This window comes from Actinia tenebrosa, unplaced genomic scaffold (genome assembly GCF_029948245.1).
Source record: "Actinia tenebrosa isolate PJP-AT-01 unplaced genomic scaffold, QUT_ActTen_1.0 PGA_scaffold2__45_contigs__length_23673736, whole genome shotgun sequence".
Classification (NCBI taxonomy): Eukaryota; Metazoa; Cnidaria; class Anthozoa; order Actiniaria; family Actiniidae; genus Actinia; species Actinia tenebrosa.
The window spans coordinates 14,127,143-14,151,252 of NW_028292579.1; the positions used below are offsets into that span (position 1 = coordinate 14,127,143).

General features: G+C 37.1%; 5 protein-coding genes, 1 long non-coding RNA gene and 1 pseudogene across 6 annotated transcripts in view; 5 read left to right on the plus strand and 2 right to left on the minus strand.

Annotated features, from left to right (window-relative positions):
- Window positions 1-7,186, plus strand: part of LOC148909311 (uncharacterized) — a 55,024-nt gene extending 47,838 nt beyond the window's left edge. Inside the window, exon 4 of the long non-coding RNA XR_016120492.1 lies at window positions 7,060-7,186. This is a non-coding gene — a long non-coding RNA (uncharacterized LOC148909311). The remainder of the gene's footprint in view (window positions 1-7,059) is intronic.
- On the plus strand, window positions 4-2,545 carry LOC148909316 (uncharacterized). Its single transcript, XM_089034320.1, has 3 exons — window positions 4-456; window positions 717-931; window positions 1,222-2,545. Exons 1-3 carry the CDS (start codon window positions 168-170, stop codon window positions 2,389-2,391), a joined length of 1,674 nt encoding a protein of 557 aa, XP_088890446.1. The 5' UTR covers window positions 4-167; the 3' UTR covers window positions 2,392-2,545.
- On the minus strand, window positions 1,960-4,780 carry LOC148909317 (uncharacterized). Its single transcript, XM_089034319.1, has one exon. The coding sequence runs from the start codon at window positions 4,569-4,571 to the stop codon at window positions 2,688-2,690; it is 1,884 nt and encodes a 627-aa protein (XP_088890445.1). The 5' UTR covers window positions 4,572-4,780; the 3' UTR covers window positions 1,960-2,687.
- Window positions 7,187-10,797: 3,611 nt separating the features above from the next.
- Window positions 10,798-12,341, plus strand: LOC116294939 (uncharacterized). The gene has a single exon (XM_031702635.2). The coding sequence runs from the start codon at window positions 10,979-10,981 to the stop codon at window positions 11,747-11,749; it is 771 nt and encodes a 256-aa protein (XP_031558495.2). The 5' UTR covers window positions 10,798-10,978; the 3' UTR covers window positions 11,750-12,341.
- Window positions 12,342-15,752: 3,411 nt separating this feature from the next.
- On the minus strand, window positions 15,753-19,167 carry LOC148909318 (uncharacterized; annotated as a pseudogene).
- Window positions 19,168-21,871: 2,704 nt separating this feature from the next.
- LOC148909319 (uncharacterized) lies at window positions 21,872-22,744 on the plus strand. Its single transcript, XM_089034081.1, has one exon. It carries the CDS (start codon window positions 21,872-21,874, stop codon window positions 22,742-22,744), a length of 873 nt encoding a protein of 290 aa, XP_088890207.1.
- Window positions 22,745-22,874: 130 nt separating this feature from the next.
- On the plus strand, window positions 22,875-23,903 carry LOC148909320 (uncharacterized). Its single transcript, XM_089034082.1, has one exon. It carries the CDS (start codon window positions 22,875-22,877, stop codon window positions 23,901-23,903), a length of 1,029 nt encoding a protein of 342 aa, XP_088890208.1.
- The last annotated feature ends 207 nt before the right edge of the window (window positions 23,904-24,110 follow it).

Here is a 24,110-nt window from a genome sequence, read left to right on the forward strand (position 1 = left end):
TCCCTTTGCTAGATCGCGTAAGACCGCTGGAAAAAGATATTGGGGCGCGCTTCGATAACTTGGAATCGAGGCTATCCCTGTATACGAACTCATCTCTCTGTGACAGATATAAGAGGTTTTTAGTATTAGTTGCTGTTAAGAAAGCTTTTTGATCGTTTCAACGACTTATGGAGGTAAATAATACTAACAAGAAAAGGCAAAGAAGCCGAGGAAAGCAATGTGCAGCAGCAGCTTGCAATAGCTTTGAATACTTGAACGATGGAAGCCGTTCAAACATTCGGTTTTTCCAGTTCCCAGCGAAGGTATCTTTGCGAACTCGCTGGTGCAACTTGATCAAGAGGCAGCATGGGAGAGATGGATTTTATGTTAAGCCATCTACAGTGGTCTGCGATAAACATTTTCAGCAAGAAGACATTTACAAACCTCCAGGAGGAACGCGACATAGGTTACGGCCAGGTACGTGAGCTAAGTGATTATCGATCAAGCTGGATTTACTTTGTTTGATTGTTTCATTCAAAATGCTTACTGCATGCATGGAGCCTATGTAATGGCTTATAACATGTTCTTTCAGTCAAATGATAAGTAAAAAGTCAGATACATTAAATTCTACTTTCCTTGTGCCCATTATAGACTAGCTCGAACCTAGTAGCTTACTCAAAACTCGTTTCACTGTTTAAAATTACCTATTTATCACTATCGTTTCACTGTTGTTGCAGGTGCAGAGCCATCGATTTTCGAGTGGTCACCTCAACCCAAGAAAAAGACAAGAAGAGTTTTGACAAGAAGAGTGTTAAAAAGTAAAGAAAATGTGTCACCAAAGCCTCAAGAACAAAGCGTTTACATTGACATTGAAGAGAAAAAGGACCTTGAAGAGAGCCCCAGTGAACCTGCAGTAAATGTATGCGAGACTGACGAAACTGATATGCCTCAGGTAGTTACATACAAACTATTATGAATGTTTTTTTTCTTTTGCCCAAAAAATATACCCTTGGTATTATGGGTTTACCTTGCGAGTATAAAACTAATAAGTCTCATTTTATGTTGCACTGATAGCAGCACAGAATGCCATCCAAGTGCTCAAATATAAATGTTTGTAAAACTTATAAATGTGTTGTGCTGTTTTAAATAACTACCCATAATGTTATTGTTGTTCATTGCTATATTTATTATTATATATTTATGAGAGTAAACTTGACAAAAAACTTTCTTGTTGTATTGCAGGTACAAGAAAAATCCACACAGACTGACTGGTCATTTGATTTTCCATCATCTTCAAAGAATAATGACCATGATTATGCCTTCACCTTTACTCAAACACCTAAGTACCCTTGCGAATACCAACAGACTATGCAGGAAAGGCTAGAAGTCAAGTCAGAGATGTTGAACAGTCTTAGGGTTAAAGTGGGAAATTTACAGAAAGAACTTGATGACTACAAAGAAAGGGAATTCAGCCTTCAGAAATTTAAAGATGATGACTCTGCCATTCAGTTTTACACTGGATTCCCCAACTATGATACACTTGTGCACTTTTTTAATTACATTGAACCAAAACTTGAAAAAATGCAGTATTGGGGCAGTGGTGATGTAAAAGATTCCCAGACATATCAAGAACAAGGCAAAAAGAAACCAGGTCCCAAAAGGAACATAACATTTATAAATGAGTTTTTTATGGTATTAGTTAGACTTAAAGTTGGTCTTTTTGTCAGGGATTTAGCTGATAGGTTTAACATCTCTATGGGTCATTTTTCCAAGATTTTTTGTACCTGGATAAATTTTTTATATTTTGAATTAGACCAGTTATTTCCATTTCCTTCTCAAAGTGCAGTGAGAAGAAATATGCCAGAGCAGTTTGCTCTGTATCCAACAACAAGGGTAATAATTGATTGTACAGAGATATTTGTGGAGGTTCCCTCTTCTATGACAGCGCAATCATTAACATGGTCGAATTACAAACACCACAACACTTTTAAAGCTTTAATTGGTATTTCTCCAAATGGTCAAGTAACCTTTGTTTCTAAACTGTGGGGTGGAAGGGTTTCAGATAAGTTTATAACTCAGCAATCAGGCTTAATCCAATTTCTTAATACTGGGGATAATGTCATGGCTGACAGGGGGTTTGATATTGGAGACATCTTACCTCAGGGAGTACATTTAAACATTCCTCCTTACAAAGGTAGTAGAAATCAGCTTACTGCTGAAGAAGTTCAAGAGACAGTGCATATTGCATCTGTACGCATTCATGTGGAGCGAGCAATAGGGAGAATAAAGGGATATCATATTCTTGATGGGACCCTGCCTTTAAGTCTATCTCATGTAGCTAATCAGATATTTACTGTTTGCTCCTATCTAACTAATTTTTTGCCACCTTTACTCCCACCAAAATGTATCTGATTAATAATGAGATTATTATTAAGATAATTACAAAAGTATTTTTCTACTATAAAAGTCTTCGAATGACTATTTAGCTATCAAGTAACCAAGAACTTTTTGTACATTTCATACAAATCATGTATGTAAGATTTAGTAATAAAAATACAGTGACTTGTTTTGTCCAAAAACGTTTTTCTTAAAAACAAACCATATGTTGATAAAAATTTGTGCAAAATTGTTAATAGCCTGCAGTCAGTATACCCACAAAATACATGTACATGTAACTACTGACTGCACTTTAACTATATTTTACAAGGCTAAACACTTCTTTTGGCCTTTTGTGTCTTCTTGAAACTTTTCCAACCACCATGCTTATAAAGTGGGATGCCATGCTGAACTCTTCTTGTAAACACTTCGGGGAGAAATGCCCTTCGATAGAAGTATTCGATCCTTGGTAGAACAAAACTAAACCACCACTGTCTATCAAAGTATACTCTTTCAATGTTCAAGTTTGCTGGACCAAACCAAACTACAAAATCAATCCATTGTAGCTCACAGACAAACATTTGTCCCTGGACTTGATAGTAGTATTGATGACCATGTTTTAGTTTAGGAACTTGACCGTCTCGTATTGATAAACAGAAGTTTTTGTCCTGGCATGCTTCTTCAACAGACATTCCTTTCTTCGAAAAAGGACATTTCACTTCTAATCCACCCTGCTTCTGCCCATTAGCATTCTGGTCGAAAACCATTCTGTCAAGGCTTGCCCCATATCCTGGCCTGACTTTTGAAATAATTGTTCCTACTTCCCAGACTTTCAAATTTGCATTCCCCTCTCTAGCTTTCACTGCAATGTAGTCTTCAACTGCAACAGATTCATGCAACTGTCCATATTCAAGTGCTGGAACAGGCTTTCTGACATCAGGGATATACATCATCCTCTTTAGCAGCTTATCAGGTTCTGACGTCCTGACTGCTGCAGATTTGAAATTTGAAGCAGTCAGTTTAATCCTCTTTAATTCCCGCCAAGATGCATTTGCACTCTGTCCTCTTGTCATCCTCTCAATTGTTTCTATTTCATTGTCATCAGCTTTCTCAGTATAAATGTCAATCATTGACTTAAAATTCATAGTTGAAATGTCATAAAAATCATTGAATGGCAACTCAATATCTTGTTCTATTTCAATATCTGGTGCACTTTCAGGAACTGACTCACAAACATTGTCAATAATCAAATTCTCATCATCAACTTGCAGAGGCTTGATATCATGAAACAAGAAAAATGAAGAGCTTTGCATAGATTGAGCAAGATTGGAACACAGTGTTTCAAGTCTTCCTGTGTTTATTTGTCTGTCATCTGGAGCCCTTGGATCATACAGGCTGTTTTTTGCTTTTTTTCTTGCTTCTTTTCCAAAGCTATACTTTGTAATTACGATGTCATCCACTGGCTTAGGCTGTATCCGAACATTTCGAGGTACATTCCAACTACATAGCCTTGATGTGCATGACACTGGCTCACAGCTTTCCTTCAAACCTCTATGGGAGAAGTCTTCCATGGCAAATAAGACCCCACCAACATGATTACAATGGCCACGACCATGTACACCCCTCCCTGCTGGGCACATACAAGCAGCTTTTAAAACATCTCCAAGATGAGTGAAAGAGATAATGGCCTTGTATTTCTCTTGCTTCATGGAAGCCAACACTTCTGCTTCGACATACGTAACTCTCGTAGAACAACCGACTCGAATGTCTTTGATATGTCCCTCTTTAAAAAACTGATACGCTTTGAGTTTTTTGTAAGCTGATGTCTGAATAGATGTGTGGTTATACTTGGATGTCTTGGTTACAAGGTAATCGTAAAGCTGCACAAGGTTAAACGTGGGTAGGTTTCGTAAGTCCTTGCTCCACTGGCAGTGTGAACATTCACGCGATAGCTTTTCGTAGGTTGTTTCTTCGTTGCTTTTAGTGTTTGATACGATATTTACTAATGCTTGCTCTCTGGCTTGCGGTTTTACATAATGATCCTTGGTCTCAGCATCTCCTTGTAATCTTAAATCTTTCCTTTGGAAAGTTGTGTGACATCGAATCACAAGGTCAGACTTGTTTCCACTCGACGTCTGATTTTCACGACGTAAAATCTCGCGTAATTCCTTGACAGTAAACTTTTTTAGCTCATCAAGCGATGGAATGGTTTCCATTGAATTAGTTCACTTAAAAATTTCAAATAAAATCACCGTATTACTGACTTTTGCTACTACTTGGAATAAAAAACACACTCGTTGATAAGGGATTGTTGTTGTTGTCACGCCAGCAATACAGGGATAGCCTCGTTTTCGCGTTAGAAGCGAACACGCGGCTTAGAGTCCAGCGGTCGCTAACCGAGAACTCGAAACTGGAGTATTACGGCCATGGTTCACTTACTTCGGCTAAAATGGTCAATTTTTCAATCTTTGACAGAGCACCAAAAATTCCCGTTTTGATGGATCTAAAAAATTTTTCCACAAATCTGCTTTTTGTGCCTTAAAGTTTTACTCCAGATCAGAAAAAAATAGGGTGTAGGTGCACTTAAAGAATGGTTCAAGAATTTGTGATAAATTGCTTTTTAAATACAAGAAATCGGCCTTCTAAAACATGTTGTGTTTTTATGATCGAGCGGCAGTCAAATTATAGGTGAAATTCAGCCTCCAATATCGCTGCTGGTACCTAATAAATCGAAAGAACACTTGCACAGCACGAAAGTACACATATTCTAGTTTACTTGTGCCAAGTCTTAGCTCCGACTATTAAAATGCCACCGTGTGAAGGAATTTCAACTTGTAGCGTTCAAACACGCTATACGGCTGATCAATTACACGGGTTGTTTATCAATATAACACTAAATCGACTCAATATTTCTCTTTTTAAAAATTTTTTTATTAAGATGGTTTGCCAAGAGTATAAAAAGCATAACTAGAGAGTAAATACTCTTCAATCAAGTGGTCCTCTGTGTTAATCCACGATAATCGAGCGCAGATTGAGCTTAAAACCATGTCACACAATCTGGGGTCAGGACAAATGCACCCCGTCGTCGGTGGCTTTAGCTAGATTTCTTCTCCAATGCAAAAGATTTATCTCCTACTCTGAGATACCAAATGCTCTATGAATTTAGCCGGTTTTTAAACTATTGAAACGGTTTTTGATGAATTATTACCATGACTGTCTTGAGACTTGCATGTAAACATTTAACGTCCTAGCGAGCTGTCAATGGCACTCTAAATAAACACATGAATTCTACCAAATCCCCCCGGGAGGGGGGGGGGTACTTTGCCAGAATTTGGGTAGGGGTGTTCCGCTGGGATTCTGAAAGGGGTACCCTGTTTATGACAAAAAAACTCAAATTTGTAGACCCTGTTTATGACAAAAGATATAATTTATTGCACTGAGTTCCTGTTTCAATTATCATGTCATCTCGCGTATCGTTTTTTTACGGCCATAATAACCAGTTTCGGTCAATACGAAAGTAGAAACCCTGAATATGACAGGAAGCTCAGGGAGAACTTGGAACTTAAATGAAATTGCATACCCTGCTTATGACAAGAAGATCGAAAAACCATACCCGGATCATTATCGTAACTTACCAGTTACCAAACCACCAAACTTTGATTACTTGGTCTGAACAGATATTGCAAGTTTCTTTAACTCCATACATACATACATACATACATTTATTGAGGCTCCTTTTTACAAGGCTTTTCAGCAACAATATAGATAAATATAATATAACACTAATATAAATGATACTATTATAAGAATATAAAATATAAGAATATAAATATAAGTATATACAATTATAATCAATATGTAAATTAAACTACTTTATTGAAACTAAATAATTAAAAAGTCGTTTTCTAAAAATTTTAGAGTCATTTATACATTTTAAGTCTTTCTGGAGACCGTTCCAAATTTTAGCTCCGCGGAACGCGAAAGAACGTTGGCCATATATCATTAAGCATTTTCCCTGTTTTAACGGATGGCAAGACTGTGGAGTGACAATCGGAGCATGCTTTGTCACTACAAGTTGAATTAATTTTCCCAAAAAAGTTAATCATTATCTATTTGAAAACTTTAGTCAAGCCCATCCATTATTTTCCTTAAAATGTTGAGACTTCGCCAACGATCCTTTACTATTCCAATTAGAATTGCAATACTAGCCTTTTTGTGATTGAGCAATTATTCAAGGACTCTTTTTTTATTTAAAACAACTCTCTTTTATCTAATAACTTGAAATACCACTCGAGAGCTGGAGGACACTACATGATGAATATGGCTCTTTTCATATTCTTTAGCTTTAGGAGTGTTTTAAAAGAAATCTAAGCCTGTTATTTGATTTACATATTACCGTACTGGTCAGAATTCTGGCCGTCGAAGGTTAGAAGACGATCCAACACCGCTTACATCTAGACGGCGAGATGTTTGATTTTTTGAATGAAATATCCGTGCAAATAAGAGGACAGAGAAAGTCCTTGAAAGTGTTAGAGAACGCCCACAACAAGCTTGCAGAGCCGGTTGCCCAAATATCGGGCCACATTGATGAAGTAAACGAGAAGATTCACACCAGCGGTACTAGTGCTCTCATTGGATTTCACCCTAATGAATATGATAATCTTCTTTAATATATCATGATACCATATGCACTTTCTGTTTAAGGAAAAGAACAAGAGACAATGTGCCTGACAAGGATAACACGGTCAGAACAGAGAAATGAATGTCTTACCAAGGAAGTGATGAATGCACTGCGCAAATACTGTAGACATGGTTGTTGTATCCTTTTCTTAACTTTTTATGCAAGTTTTGCAATGACCTTGAAATCTAGTTTCAGTTTGTAAAAATCATTGGGAAACTTTGAAACGGTATAAATAATATAACAAACATTATGTTAGGCTCCTAGCTCATTTATTGTAATTATAATGAAGAGCTCCGAATGTATATATGATATATATTTTGTATGGTACGGGGACGATCGAAAATGAACGCCTGACTTGGAATACTACTACGTACTCAAATGAAATACGCGATAAATTTCAAGGTTTGAATATAGAAAAACCAGGAATACCCTTGCATTTTTAAAATAAACTGTAGTATGCGCATTGCATACCCTTTCCACATACAACGTTCGATACGTTTTCTTGAGTATCCTGTTCGGAAGTAATCGGGGCAGTCAATGTTAATGGAGAGAGGATGCAGCACCAATCCCACTGGCATACATTTATTGGGTTTTGGGAAGTTTACAGAAAAAGGCCTAGGAGAAATGAAAAAATTCTGCTATCACAAAAACCAAGAAGTGGAAGTACAAAAAAGAACAACAATGGCTGCAAAGTACAGGCATCCCAAACAATCAATCAGGACTAATTCAAAAATGCACTATTGTATACAACGTCAATTGAACCCATCAATTTGCCCTATCTTGTTGAAGAAAGATACACAGGCAATTTGGTTATAGATATTTCTGTTGTAAAATTTCTCGAACAAGGGCAAAAAGAGGAAAGCTACAACACAATAGATTTTTTTGATTGGGTGAAGTGTCCAGACAAAGCTTATATCAAGGAGCAGTTGAAAAAGGCAGTTGTACAATCCAAAATCTCCAGCATCACTCAAATTTTACTTCCTGTCCATTTTCAAACCAAAAAGCACTGGGGATTCATTTATGTACATATTGCTGAAAAGAAGGTAATGTCTGATGATTTTGTTGTTGTATTGTATTGACATTTTTATGTAATATATACAGTATGAGTGGTCGTGTTGTATCAGATATACAACCACGAGGCGTAGCCGAATGATTGTATATCTGATACAACACGGACACGAATACTATATATGACTTATCAAACGGTTAGTTCCTAGTTCCCTTCACGGTCGTGATTTCTGTTGTGTTTTCCTCATGAATTATTCATGATTTGATAAGTTAAAATAAAATGATAACTGTTTGATGATGGTTTGATGATGGCATGAAATTGGCAATTCCTCCTGGTGATTTTCAGTCATTTTGTAATGGTATGGATATCCTTATGCAGAATCGGTAATCCTCCCCTCACATGCATAACATTTGTTGATCACGTGTTTAGCACGTGCGTTGAAATTTCCAGTGCGTAGTTTTTTCACAGTTGTAAAACGAGAGAGAGAGAGAGAGAGAGTTGTGTAGATCACTCAATTAAGTACAAGAAGAACAACATGAACCCGAATCAAGCATTATACTTCGCTCTCGTGGCAATACTATTTCAAACTATCAATATGCAGCAGCAGCAAATGTTTGCCTTTTTTATGTTGCATTTTTTCTGATTCAACTTGAATCCAGCAGAACCAAGTCTTTCAAACACTTGTGAAAGTGTTTGTAGGTGCTCTTCCTTTGTAGCACCAGCAACAAGAATGTCATCAATGTTGCATATGACATTGTCTATTCCTTGTAGGGTGGCGTCCCTGGTTCTCTGGAAGACTACAGGACCTGAATGAACACCATTTGGAAATCTCTTAAGGATTCTTCAACAGCAAGGATATCCTTCTGCTTACACATTTTAGCAATGTGACCCTTTTTGTGGCACTTATGGCATGTTTTATCTCTGTTTACATTTGCTCCACTGGTGATCAGTGCCTCCACAACTATAACATTTATAAGGATCATTACTCTTTACCTACCCTGCGAGCAGAGTCTCCTTTTAACTCCTCTACGGGCGAGAGAAGGAAAGGAGACTGCAGAAATCGTGAATTTCCTTTGTAGTGCCGTTATCCAAGAATCTGGATAATGAGATGCATAATTTCAGGTTTCGTACTGGTTTAAACCGGTTTTGATGCGTGAGCCTGCATTAAGGTATTAGGATACGAAAAATGACGAATTGCTCGGAAAAAAAAATTTTTTTTTAAATTTCGTAATTTTAAACTGTTATCTTTCATATGTTTGTGAAACTTCTTGCAATTTTTGATTGGAAAAGCCAAAATTTTGAGAAAATTCGAAATCGTGACTTTATCAAGACCGGAAATGTACCGTCGCTTAATATATGCACATCTGTCATGCTCCTTTGTCATTGTAAAAGGATCCTACATTGCGATCGTCCAGAACACCAGATAATTTGACAAGTGATGACAAAATGGAAGGCTCAAGGTGTTTTGGCCAACACCATCGTGGCTCCCTGCAGCTTCCGGCTCCAAACAAAGAAATGTGTTTTTCTCGAATCTTTTTTGCCGCTAAAACCTCAACTTTAAAAAGCTAAAAGTCCCTTGGATTTCATTCGATTTTTTTAAAATTTGGAGGGTTTATAAAGTAACTCATGATCCAAAAAAGGGTGTCTCCGAATTTTGAAATTTAATTTCTTTCCAAAGTTATGACGCTTTTTACTCTAAACAACACTCCAAAAGCGATCGCTGAACTTTGATCAAAAATAGCGAGAGATAGAAAACAGATATCAAAAATCTGGGACACCCTTTTTGAGCTTATTATCTCCTGAGTATGTTAAGCCATTTTTCGCAAACATAGCTTAAAATGTACGTGGCCGTTAACGTTTTCACTGAGGCATGGTCAAATTTCGCTTCGAGGGCAATAATGTGAACAACAATTAAAAAAATCGTATTTTGAAAATTTCTTCATAAACTATATTTACTCAGCTTTCAGAAAATGTATACTTTGTTCGTGTTATACTATAAAGCCAGCGCGTTATTTAAGTTTGCGCGCATAGTAGTCGTAAACTTATCCTAATACCTTAAAAGATATGGCCGATGACCAAAATTGAGCCCGCATCGTGCAGCAAAATGGCGGAAAGCATGTTAAACAAGTATAATTTCGAAAGCGCTCTAAAGCACGTTTTATTAAGTAAGAATCAATTCGAACCAACTCTCCAACAAAGGAAATCTCTCGAAAGCTTCATGGAAGGCAAAGATACGTTCGTTACGCTTCCCACAGGTCACGGAAAGTCATATATTTTCCAGCTCGTAATTCCGTTGGTGAAACATCTACAAAAAATCGATCCCGCAAACAATAGTCGATACCCTACGAATCCTCTCTTAGTAGTAATAGCTCCACTCCAGGCACTGATAAGCGACCAAATATTCGCTTGTCAAAAGTTAGGGCTACAAGCTGCTTTGCAAGTCCAGAAACGCTTGCTGGTCGTTTGTTGACCATCAAAACTTTCGAGAAGCGCATAGTTGGAGTCGTGGTCGATGAACCGCATTGTGTAGCTAATTGGTAAGCTAATAGTGAATTCTTTATATCATTTAGTATGTGCTAAGCCCAACTTCTTTGGCAAAATATGTATTTATTAGCCAAATATCTGATTGTTGAATACTATACTAGCTAAGTCGGAATCATTTAATAAAACAAAAATCTTACATTTCGATCCATTATATCATTCATTAATGACTTGCTGTTTTATTTTGCTTTAAAGGGGAACTGCAGGGTCAGGAAAATCACCATTTCGTGTGGCTTATTCACAGGTTGGAAATATTCGAGCCATTGTGAAAGCTCCAATACTGTGCTTGACAGCCACAGCAAGTGCCACAACCAGGAAAAAAATTATAAAAATGCTTCACATGCAGAAAACGCAAGTTGTTTATCTTTCTCCTGACAAAGAAAATATCAAATATGTGGTGGAAATGGCCAACAAAAATGGGTGACCTTCACAAGACCTTTTCTTGGCTTATCAATGACTTGAAAGACAATGGTAGGAACACCAAGAAAACCATTGTCTTCTGTTCTTCCTTCAAAGAATGCGGGGACATCTATGACACCCTTCTCCAATGCTTATCAGAAACACATGTGGAGCATATTGCTATGTATCCCGCAAGAACTCCTCAAAGGATCAAGGACAAAGTCCTAAGTGACATTGTAAAGCATAATGGTCAAATAAGGTTGGTCATTGCTACTAGTGCGCTTGGGATGGGTGTAAATATCCCAGACATCAATAGAGTGTTACATTATGGAATTCCAGAGGATTTCGAGTGTTATGTTCAAGCCGTGGGAAGAGGAGGCAGGGATGGTAGCAGTGTCCTTTCTGTATTGTACTACAGAAATTATCATCTCCGACACTGTGATTCTAAAATGAGGGACTTCATAAAAAATAAGGGACATTGTCGTCGTCTGGACATAGTAAATTTTTTTGGAGTTAAAGCAAAGAAAATGTCTGTCTTACACAATTGTTGTGATATTTTTGCCAAAGAATGTACCTGTGGTTCTTGCCCCCCAGAGCTGTATCAAAGTGTTGAAATTGACTTGTTGAATATGAAACACAACATACTGAGTTGCCAAGTGTCTTCTGAACAGAGAGAAACCTTTATTTCTGTTTTGAATGATATCAAGAATGAACATGTGCGAAAACTTCTGTTCTTGGGTCCAGATTTCTTCAAAATATGCTAGATGATGAAACCATTAAAGAACTTGGCAATAACTTGGAGCAATTATTTACAGTTCAAGATGTGATGGAAAATTTTTCCATCCTAGAAAGGCAAGTTGCCTTAGAAATATTAACTGTTGTCAATGATATTTTTGCAGACATTGACATAGTTAAGGATTTTGATGACCTTACTATTTTGAAATGGGATGATTTCTACTTCCCGGACATCTCTGAAACATGTGACACAAGCGATGACTCTTCCTAGGTTCGTCAATTTATATTTAGAGCAGCGTATACTATTATTTCAAGGCTGTAAATAACTCTGTAAGAGGGCAGGTCATTTTGGCAGTCACATTTGACTTTTCAATGTGAATTTTATTCCATTCAGCATTATTATCTTTTAGTGTAGTTTTGCTCCCAGAAACTGTTTTTTGAAATTTGGTAAATGCTTCATCATCAAATTCCTCAGCATCTCCATCAATATCAACAGGAATACATTCAAGTGAGCTCTTAGATCCAACATTGGATGCACTTGGGACAAGTGAACGCTTTGTTTTTTGTATTCTTTCTCCATCTAAGAAAACATAAAATAATCATTAAACATGGTTCCCACTCACCTCGTAAAACAAAATTCCCTGAATTTTTGACCATTTTCACATTTTTTTAAATGACCAAATGTAAAATTTCCTGACAATTCCCTGACCTTGAAAAAAAAATTGATTTTACTGACTTTTCAAGGTCAGTGGCAACCCTGTTTGTGCAATTATAGTGAAAGGACAAGTGCAAATTTTGTCTCACTTTTTTTCAATAAATTGTGTCATAAATAAATAAAAATCTAAAAAAATTTGATTAAAATGAACTTTAATGTTGTTTTTCTGAATCAATAAATTGGGTGTATAAATAATTTCCTTAATTACCACTTTCAACCACAGTAGCCAGGCGCAACACTTAAACAAAGCCCATAATGTCATCACGGTAGGCATCTTTTGCTGTTTCCAAATCATGGTCTGAGTGAAGTGTGTGAAGAGGCTTCACATTTTTTGGTTGTAACCAGAAGAATCCAGCTCTTAAGCATGCACCAGGTACCTTTTCTCTTACAAGCTTCTTGATGACAGTAAGGTTTTCCTTTGAGTTAACATTATAGATAGTGTGAATTGGTCCATCTGCAGTATTTTTAGTTAGGTTAACTCCAGCATGTACTTCAATTCGTATCTTGTAATTTGGGATTTCTTTATTTGGTGATTCACAATTGCTTTGACCAACCTTGTTCCTTGGTGAGGATCTTGTTTGAACTGCTTCTCCTATAAATTATTAAGAAAAAACCTTTCACATTAAAAATTACTAAACAGAATTCGTTTCAAGAACCTTTTTATTTAATAATATACCACATGGGAACCCCGGAGACGGTGTAGGCTACAATATAGCCCTCCCACTTTTTTCTTTTGCATACTAGTCTCATATTTTTCCAATCCTAGCCCCCCTCTCCCCAATCCTCTTTTCTCCATACTAGCCAGTAGATTGCCTAATAGCTAGCCTAATAGATTGTTAGCTTGAAAAGGTAATTATCAAGTTTCCTACCTTTCTTGTGCCAGTCACAAGCAAAGCGAAGCAAAGCTGTACTGCGATGACCGTTTTTCTGCATTTGAGGATATTCCTTCAACGCTTGTCTTATACCAGCTTCATTTAAGATGGAAACAAGCGGAAAGTTTCGTTTTGCTTTCATAACATAATATAGTGCATCTATAAGTATTACGGTTTCCTTTTCCTCGTCTTGATCCATTGACAACACGTCGTAAAGTACCTTTTTCATCTCGGATTTTAGGAATTTAATTGATTGAAAGGCCTCTTCATTGAAAAGTGATGCTATGGGCTCTCCATCTGCTTTTCCCTCTCGAGTTTTGAAATGAATAAGAACGTTTCTTTTTGGGCAATCAGATGAGCTTTCGGAATCCATTTTCACCTTTCTGGTCGACCATCGAGCCGTGCCTGGTTACCAAGCCGTCGAGTGATGTCGGTCGAGTGCCGAAGATCGACCGAAACTGAAAATCCCGAGAGTTCGCACTATTTTGAAATCAGGTGTAATCTAGAGCACTTTCGAAATTACACTTATTTTACATATTTATATATATACATATACATATTTAAACTCTATAACAAAACAATGTATAAACTCTATAACAAACACTATTTGCAATTCACTGTTCGGCCTCCACAAAAATTATTGGTTTGCCATATAAATAACTTTTGAAAAAAATATCACCTTGATATATTTACTTCTTTCTCAAAATAACAACTGAACCTTGTTTGTTAATCATGAGAAGAAAATATTCTTTTTTCATTTTTAAACTGAATTAATAAATCAAGTTGATAATTCATTCAAATTCTGGTATGAAATCATTGCAAGGCCTTTTGTGAACACCCATTGTCATTCACTTGGACTAATAAATATCGTAACGGTGAATATTTTGCCTGTGCCATCGATTTCTGTGTTTTTTGATCCACCTCTGCAGGCCTTTAGGTGAAAGATCTGCAAATATTTCCCTACTCAGGTTGGGACACACTAGAAACTTCCTCCCAGGCTGGAATTTGAAAATTTTGGCTTTGTTATGGACTTGTTTCCAGGATACATTGAAAGGTTTGGATTGATCTCTTGTTGCAATGGTATCCAGATCTGGAACTCATTCCAAGGTCTTTCCTTGCTTGCACCTGCATTTCTTCAATGGCTGCTGTGGCTCTTGTTGTATTCATGACACTATCTTCATTTATATTTGGAAAGCCTAGCGCTCTTATTTCTTCCTTTGCTATCTTGTTTAGCTGTTCAACTCTGAGATCTCGTGATATTCTTGTTCCTTGCCCTTCTTTTTTCCCTGCAAATCTGTTCCAAGTAAGTCTGTGGGCCTGGTGAGGAGTAAGGAGACCCTCTAATGAAGCTATAAGACGAAGTCCAGCCAAAGCATATTTGTTATGCCCCTTCAGGCGAAAGATATATGTAAGAAACTTCCATACTCGTATGAGGCGTTCACCATCTCCTTCTTTTACTGAGTCTTCAGCATTTCGAAGCAAAAGCCCTAAGGCAATGTGAAGGCAGCTATAATTGACAATGAAGTCGTCTTTTACATCCTTTTTTTCCTCTTGAGACTTTTCTTCTGAGACAGGAGATCGTGTGGAATCTTCAATGGTGATACCATGAACCTCCTCATGGTTCAATCTGCACTTTGGATATACAAAGAAACATCCATTACTTCTGCAAGACAATCTGGGTTTCTCTTGTGCTGTAGCTGTTTGGGCTTCAATTGAATTCTTTGTCTTGCTCAGGGAGGAAAAACTGTCAGAAACATACTGGTGAAACATTGCATCAATTTGATTATGAAGCCATATTCTCTTTTCCAAACAGCTAGCTTTCTGAAGACCTTTTGGTGGTTTATTTTCAACCAATGTGTCATCAGGACTACTTATACCAAAGTGATGTAGTGTAGCTGATACAATAAATGCATCAGTTTCTATGGACATGAATTCTCTAATTTGATCATAGTGTTCTGACTCAACATCCTTTGAGGCATTGAAATTACCCATTATCACAGCGTTTGATGTGTAAGTTCCCCAGTCGGACTGTGACCCTTCCTTTCTCAGAATGGAAACTACAGCCTGCAATGATATTACAAGAATTATTTAGCACTGAGTACATCCTATTGCTTTTATATTACACCAGTTGGTTTGAAAAAAAAAAAAAAAAATGCTGAAGGCAAAAGAACATCAATGGTCTGCTGTCAGGATACTTCCTAATGTGAATTCCCTAAATTAATAAAAAATGGCGTTTCCTATTCTTTTACATCTCTTGTTGAGCAGAAATTACAAAAAAATAAAATTTATTTTTTATATATTCGTAAAATTTATATTTATTATATTGATTTGTTCTTTAATCAGTATCAATAAAGATGCATTATTATCATTATCATTATTATCATTATTATTATTATTACTATATTAGTAATAGTGCAGTCAGTTTGATTGTCTTGACCTGTGGGCGTTTCTATGGCAACACCATGAAATAACTTATATTGAATACCTTATATGCTGTTCTTATTGAATGCCAATCTTCGTTTTTTGGCCACACTATCAATCCTCTCCATCTCGGTCTCATCATCAGCTCTAGCCCTCTGGATGTTTCGAGCACGTTCTTCAGTTAATTGGTCTCCAACAAAGAATAACAAGTCGGCTTGAGTCTTTGATTTTGAGTCTGATTGTATGAATGGAACATATTTCTGTTGTATGGTCTCTAAGATATCCACCATGTCCTCGTTTTTGCTTTCATTCTTGGCCATAACTCCTAGTGGAACCTAAAAAACAAGGTAAAATCATATAAATTTGGAAGTAAAAAAAGAAATTATGTCTCAAAATAATACAACATACTGATGAATGAAATCCTAGTAAATATAGTGCAAATTCTAATTAATTCCATATACATATATACATACTGCGGTTTGCACAAACTTTGACCATTTTGTGCATATATACAAGTATATTGAAAGTATATCAAAAATTATGGGATATCAATCCTGATATTGTTTTCGAGTTGTATTTCACTAGGGCTTTCTGAAAAAAATATCAGGGATGACCTGCCTTAATTTGTGATATACTTTTGATAATCTTGTATATATACACAAGTGGTCCAAGTTTATGCAAACTGCAGTATATATATATATATATATATATAAATATTTATATTAATTAAATGATGTTCAGTTTAGAATCTTGACATTTTGTGCAATGTGAAGCGAACTTGTTAAAACAGACTTCTGCACCCAAAGAGCAATGGATTGGGTGTTATAGCCCACAAGTTCTTTGATCGCCTTGCTGACCTTCATCATCATCATCATTATTATTATTACTATTATTATTATTATTATTAATTCCCTATCATTTGATGACAGTTGCATGAATGCTAAAATAATATTACCTCTTCAACTGGTTTTGTCATTATTTCACTATATTGGTATGGGGTATGATATATCACACAATTCTTGAGGAATGAAAGACCCCTGAAGTGCTTGACAATCACATGTGACCATAGGATGACAAAGTCAGTTTTCAGTTTCACCAAGTCCACTGTAGCTGGTAGGAATGATGCAATTGGGACATCAGCCAAGGTTTTTAAGTTCTTGTGAGGGAGTTCATTTCCAGTAACATAGTCTTTAAAGGCTACTAAATTGAAGAAATGCATTGATTTGTTTCCATTCTCTTTACTCATGTGTCGTACTTTAACATCAAGGTCTACATTGTCTCCCACTATCTGATAGGGGAGTGTAGGTTTTATACTTTCCAGCTGGTGTTCAACCGCGTCAATCAAGCTGACATGGGGTTTTGTTGCTGACTCCACCATTCCTTTCAAGCACTGGTGAATAACTTCTTTCTTGGCATCAAGATTGGAACAAATATTTTGCAACAAAGAACTTGATTCTGGTTGATTGCAACACAGATTCAATTCACTGATATTGAGAGTTTCAAAGTCATCTTTGAACTGGGAAGATACCTGTTCCATGCTATCCTGTGACATGTTTTCATTCATAATGGAATATTCCTTGAGGTACTTTTCTACTTCATTCACTGTTGGCATTTCACGCAAGTAAGCAATCTCCTCCAAGCTTTTTTTAATATTTGACAAACATTTTTCTTGTTCTTTTCCTGCCAAACATTTCTCTTTCCAAGAGTAAACCTTTTCATCACAGCAGGCACCCAATTCCTTAGCTTTCAAAGAAAGGGCTTTTTGAGAAACAGTCAATCCATGTTTGTGGAGAATTTCTAAGCCCTAATATAAGCAATGATATCAAAATATTGTTGAAAAATGCAAGTGAATAGTTGACTGGTGAAATATTTCTTGACTCCACTTCATGTAAATCCAATACTGATCATTGTATTATTAGTTATATTTGCTTCATGTAAAATCAATACTGATCATTGTATTATTAGTTATGTTTGCTTTAATGATTTAATGAAATGCAGTATTAATTTACTGGTACATTTGATAACATAATGGAGGATTAGCAAGAAATTTTTTCATCATCTTAAATTCGAGAATAAGAAATTTTTCTACATATATATCTAAACACACCATTGTCCCAGTACCAGCATGCCTTAAAAGAATTCCAAGTCTGTAAGCCAATGCTGACATATCTGGACATCTTGAGTAAAGAATAATTGAAGAAATGGTTGCAACAACATTGTGATCAGCTGCATCCTTTCTGGATCTTCTTGACTTACAAAGGGTAACTAACACAGTGGCAGTGATTGGTGCCATTTCCTTAAATTCTTCATCAAACTTTTTCAAAGTGAACTTGGCCAGTGTATTATGCTGTGTTTTCTTGAGAATACAGCCAGTGGATTTCTTGCATAAGTGTTCACACTCTTTATCCATTGCATCAGTGAATAAGTCCTGAATAATGGTCTTTAGGCCAGGAGTACCAAGTGCCTTACTAAAACCCAACTTGTAGGTCCCAAGTGCCAAATACATAACTATTGTGGAAATGTTGTCTGTCAATATTATCTTTCTACTTCCAGAAGGAAAGTTTATGTTGACCTGTACAATAAAGAAAATTGGAATGCAATGAATTCATATACGTTTTGACAATGAAGAATAATGAACCTGAATTATACTATTCTACATGCGCATATGTGATATTCGAAATTTTAAAATGTCATTGAATATAATCTCACCTTTTTCCGAGATATTGAAATATACGAGTTACTATTCGGTAAGTTTTATTTAATACCGTTATCGTTATCTTTTTTTTTCTTTTATCATTATTTATTACAAAGCACCATTTACTTTTCGGAGTATTTCAGAGTGATCGAAACTTACCTCAACAGTGGTGGTATTTCCCTTCGCTTCATCTGCCACGACGCCGGGGTTGTCAGGAAGCACATTACAACTGTTTTGATCTGCCAATGGTGTAACAGAGAGATCTGATTCTTCATTGGATGTATATGTAAAAAGTTTCCCTTTCAATCGCTTTTGGGGTTGTTCAGGAGTAATTTTGGCGCATCGTTTGATGAAATTCTCAGGAGTTTTTTGCTTGTCACGTTGTGATATCACACCTTTTGATGAAGAGTTGAATTTGGCTCGCAAGGCATGTAGTTCTGTATTAAGAACTAAAGATTTCTTAGCTAGCGTTTCCATCTTTCGACCACAAGGTCGGCATACTCTGCAAGACTGTACGTTTAAATCAACTGGGTATTCGATCAGTTCCTGGAGCTGCTCAAGAAGACGTTTGCATGAAGTGAGATTGAACGTGGCTTTGACGCTTGAAAGGCAAGTTCCACAACTCAAGCAAAAAGAATCTTTTTCGCTCGATAAGTTACTTCGTTTTCCAATCTTAATTGGAGTATATGGAGACTTGAAATCTTTTTTATGCAAAATTTTCGTAGGGGTTTTCACTGAGGTCATGACTCAAAAAAACATGTTTTGTTTTGAAGCAGCAAGCGCGTTCGGACCGGAACCCGAAAGCATTTATACAACGAGTGAGCTTGGGAACGAGTTAGTTTCTTAGCAACCGCTGCGCATGCTCAAATAACATTATACACGATTTCTGCAGAGTCTCCTTTCCTTCTCTCGCCCGTAGAGGAGTTAAAAGGAGACTCTGCTCGTAGGGTACTCTTTACCTTGAAACTTTGATGAAACTCTTTAGGTGCTGAAGTGGCTTGTTTTCTGCGTCCCCGGAAAGAACCACGAGGCTTGTATACAGCATTTAACAGTCATCGTCGATCCACCTTGTCTCTGAAATAAGGCAGTCTCGCTTTGGGCCATGTCGTCAGAAATTGCGACCTTAGAGCTTCTTGAAATGATCGGTCTTGATCAAGCAATTTTTTTCTTGTGTCTGGGTTTCGCATTCCACTAATAAACTGATCTCTAAGTGATCTCTCAAGTTTGGTTCCAAAATTACAGTCGGAAGCCAGGCGTCGTAATCGAGCACTAAATTCTGATACAGACTAAGTTTCTCCTTGAACACATTGATGAAATTTTTGGCTTGTAGTGCTCACGTAAAATTGTACAGAGTTCGTTGAAAGTCTTGTCCTTTGCCGGCGATGGTGTACACAAGTCTCTCAGTGTATTGTAGGCTTTCCTACCGATGATAGAAATCATAACAGCGACCCTTTTTTTGATCCGCTGCCTTCCTTACAGCTTCAGAAGCATCCCATGCAACTTTTCCAACATCATTGGCAATAAAAAAAACCGCTCTAATCTTTCCAGATAGGATGAGAATAACTCAAACGTCGGGTCAAACTCTCCAATTGAACCAAGGAATCCCGAAGCCATGACGATCGACAAAGTACCAAATAATTCCAGTTAACTTGACTTGAACTCGTAGAAACCTAAACAAATACTTCAATTCCACGATAGCATCCCATCCTCGTCGCCAGAATTGTTGTATCCCTGGGAAAAGGTACTTTAATCTAGGAATAAGGTACTAGAAACTTGAGTTAGACTGCACGTGGTCTTCAACTCTTTATTCTCTCTCTTACAGCGCATGTTCGTAACACAGGAAACCCAATGTATATTTTCTACATATATAACACAAACACAACAAGCTTTCTTGCCCCCAACAAAGAAATCTTGAAATTAAAACATGGTAGACAAACTTCAATAAAAGAGAATGGAGAAATCTCGCACGGAAAAAAGTCATAGAGAACCGAACAGAGAAACAAGAAAACACAGCCAGGAGCTTAGAGAAGAGCTTTGCAAAGAACCATCGTAACAAAGTAGGCTGTCAGAATTTTGTTGGAATCAATAGAAAGAGAAAAGGAAAAGTACCCAATGGTAATATACACGAAGGTAAAATCAAAAGCGTATTTTTAAGTCCAGAGTTAGGCAAAACTTGGACATGAATACTACAGAAAAAGTTTTTATCACGTGATTTTGAGTGAATTTGCACTTGCTTGCTTTTGAAGTGTGTATAATACGAACAATTGAAACACTCACCCCGAATGCAACTCAGAATCGCATAATTCTTCTTCCTCTAAACAGAAAGGCCCTTGTTACATATCCACATATGTATGTCAATTTATGTTGATTAATGTGAATGTAATAATTGAGCATGCGCAATTAAAACAGGTAAACACACGTGCAAGTAGTGATCATTTAAAGATAAAACATCCCTCTTGCCTCGCTATTACTGAATATCACTTAGTTTTCGGTAAATTTTTTAAAAGTTTTTTACACAAATATTTGCCACAGTACAGCTGTGACTGAGAGTTGCTTAATTTGCAAACTTCTATCCAACACATCCACAGTGGGACGCCATTTTGTTTATAAAAACCCTGATGCATTCTGGGTTAAAATCGAATTAAGTTGTGGTGCATTCACTCATGCTTTTTAGTTTTAACTAGATAAAAAACATTATTATTATTATTATTTACAGAAGAGCCACTTTATGAAAATGTAAGTTACGCAATTCCGACCTCCACGACGTAGAAGGTGCAGCTTTCAAGCGTTCGAAAAGCTCCATTCTCGTCAGGGAAAATGTGAGTGTCTGTTGGATCTCTAAGCCAACATGTTTACGTGGAATTAATTCCAAATATTGAATTCATAGCTTAAAGTGTGACGTTTGTCGTAGCTACTGTTTTGTATTGTGCTTTGTATTTTAAATCACAGTTATCCGTGATCGCTACTATTCTTTCACGTGACATACATTCCCGTCTAGGGAGAAATACGGTTCCATGTTCGGAAGTTCAACAACAGCGAAAACTATTGGACCATGGGGGAAGGGTGATAGAGGGCAGATAAGAATACCGGAAGTAAGAATATTTTCGAGTGGTCATCCCTCCCCTACACGTGATATTTTGTCGTTTTGGTTCGTGATTCAGAAAACAGGAACGCGATTTCTGATTCGGGAAACAAATCTAAAATCCAGTATCGTCTCCTTCAAACTTGTATTTTCACCTATGCAATACACCTAGGCAGTGCCTAAAAGTCAGTTTTCTGATTTCTGAAACAGGAATCTAAAATAACTCTTGTACATTTCCTAATTTCTGATTCCAGTAATCAGGTTGGCTGCAAGACATCCTGATTGATTCTTTTATCTCCTCTGTAGAACTCTGCTTGGCCGACGGATGGTCTGTTTATGCAATAAATTCTGGCATCGATAGACCCGATGCATTTCGGAAACTTGGCATTTGGCCTAGAAACGTGCTCCATTTTTGAAGGTTATGCCATTTCACAGGATGACAGTAGCTTAGGAAAGTATTGGTTTGATGTGATATATTTCTTCAGCTACCGTACTTGCACTGATATTAAATATGTCTATAAATTCAACTATCTGAGGCGTTGTTTACATGGCAGTTGTGCTTCGGCAAACGAAGGCATTTCTTTAACTAGGGAGAATTACAAAGTGGCGGTCGATATTCTCGTAGATAGATTTGCCAATCCACAATTACTTATCGCAAGCCACATGGATTCTTTGCTGAAGCTTCCATCGGTAAACGAAGTAAAACAGATTTCAAAGCTTAGAAAACTATACGATAAAATAGAAGTAAATGTGCGAAGCCTCAACTCGCTTGGAATCAAGCCAGAGACCTATGGAAGCTTGCTAGCACCAAAAATCATGAGTAAGATTCCAACAGATTTAAGATTGATCATAAGTCGTGGATTCAGCAAAGAAAAAACATGGAAAATCGATGAATTATTGAATGCAATCAAACTAGAGCTCGCAGCGAGAGAGAGATGCGCGACAATGAAGGTGTCAGATAACCGAGATAACAGCACTGGCGCCGCTCAGTCTCCAAACAAAATTACTAGACCAGAAAGGCAGTTCACAGCATCGGCTTTATTAGTCGAGAAAACCCAAAATAACTACTGCACCTTTTGCAAGAAACAGCATCCGTCAGTCAAATGCGATGTTTACAACGATCCACCTTCGCGCCGAGCGATAGTTCGCCGAAAGGCCAAATGTTTTATATGTCAAAAATCTGGGCACATGGCCAAACACTGCCAGTCTACCCGTGTATATCAAAATTGCGCGGTATAGCACCACACCGCCTTATGCGATAAGGTGAAACCAAAAAATGACGACGCGCGCGAAAGTAATTCTCAAGATCAAGGAAAGACAACAGAAACAAGTCCAGCGTCAGGATAATCGAAATCAACATCCTCACTGAATGTCTGCGTTGTCAAGAAGAGAAAATGTATCTAATGAAGAGTTAAAGAGTGCTATTGAAGATGAACTCTCAGGAAGTGGGTGTTTTGTTGGATATCGCAAGATGTGGGCGAGATTGAAAAAGAAAGGTGTGGTGACCAAGGGAGAAAAAGTGATGTACATGATGAGGGAACTGGACCCTGAGGGAGTAGACAGTAGGAAAAAGAAGAGGCTACGCAGGAGACTGTATCATGCAAAAGGACCAAATTTCATTTGGCATATTGATGGCCATGATAAATTAAAGCCCTATGGATTCAGTATACATGGATGCATCGATGGATTTTCAAGGAGGTTAATTTGGCTTGAAATTGGTCCTACAAATGAAAACCAGGTCATTGCAAAATACTACCTAGATTCTGTAAAACAATTGGGTAGTATACCAAAGGGAATGAGGTCAGATGATGGGACAGAGAATAGTGTAATAGAAGCAATACACACGTGCCTCATGGCATTGCATGATGATGCTATTAATGGAATGGGATCTTTCACTATTGGTAGATCCACATCAAATCAAAGAATTGAGGCATTCTGGTCTCATTTAATAAAGGATGGCCCTGGGTGGTGGATGAACTTTTTCAAAGACCTAACTGACATGGGCTTATATGATTCTTCAGATCCTATTCATATTGATTGTATTAGATTTTGCTTTATGAACATTCTAAGGAAAGAATTGCACCAAGTTGCTGAATTATGGAACCAACGTCTAATTTCTTCCAGTAAATTTGGAAACAGCAGTGGACCAAGAGGGCGACCTGACTGCATGTATTTTCTTCCCCATTTGTACAACACAATTGATTACAAAGTAGACACAGATCCACATGAAGTAGATGAATTTGATAACACAACAATGACTCTTGATGATTACAGTGCAGATTTCAAAGAATTTGCTTCTATTATCATGGATGAATATCGACTAAATGAACCAAACAATGCCAGGGAGGGATTTGATCTCTACATGAAACTAATCAAGGAAGCTGAAAAGGTCCTCTGAATTATTAAATAGTGTTTGCTACAAACAGGCAGAAGAATATGGAATACAGTACATGTAGGTTCAAACAGTTATTAAACATGTCTTATATTGGTTCTGCTAGTACTCCTCCTGCTAGGCTTTCAGCATACTCTTCATCCTGTTCACATCGAATACATGTTAGGCCTGCTTGGTAGGTGCACCAAATTTTTCACAAACAACCCTTGAAGT

Coding starts and splice junctions, on each gene's coding strand:
- LOC148909317 (XM_089034319.1), bottom strand. CDS start 4,571: ATGGAAACCATTCCATCGCTTGATGAGCTAAAAAAGTTTACTGTCAAG.
- LOC116294939 (XM_031702635.2), top strand. CDS start 10,979: ATGTGGTGGAAATGGCCAACAAAAATGGGTGACCTTCACAAGACCTTT.
- LOC148909320 (XM_089034082.1), top strand. CDS start 22,875: ATGTCTGCGTTGTCAAGAAGAGAAAATGTATCTAATGAAGAGTTAAAG.
- LOC148909316 (XM_089034320.1), top strand. CDS start 168: ATGGAGGTAAATAATACTAACAAGAAAAGGCAAAGAAGCCGAGGAAAG. Junction 457..716: donor GCGACATAGGTTACGGCCAG/GTACGTGAGCTA, acceptor CTGTTGTTGCAG/GTGCAGAGCCATCGATTTTC. Junction 932..1,221: donor ACGAAACTGATATGCCTCAG/GTAGTTACATAC, acceptor GTTGTATTGCAG/GTACAAGAAAAATCCACACA.
- LOC148909319 (XM_089034081.1), top strand. CDS start 21,872: ATGCATTTCGGAAACTTGGCATTTGGCCTAGAAACGTGCTCCATTTTT.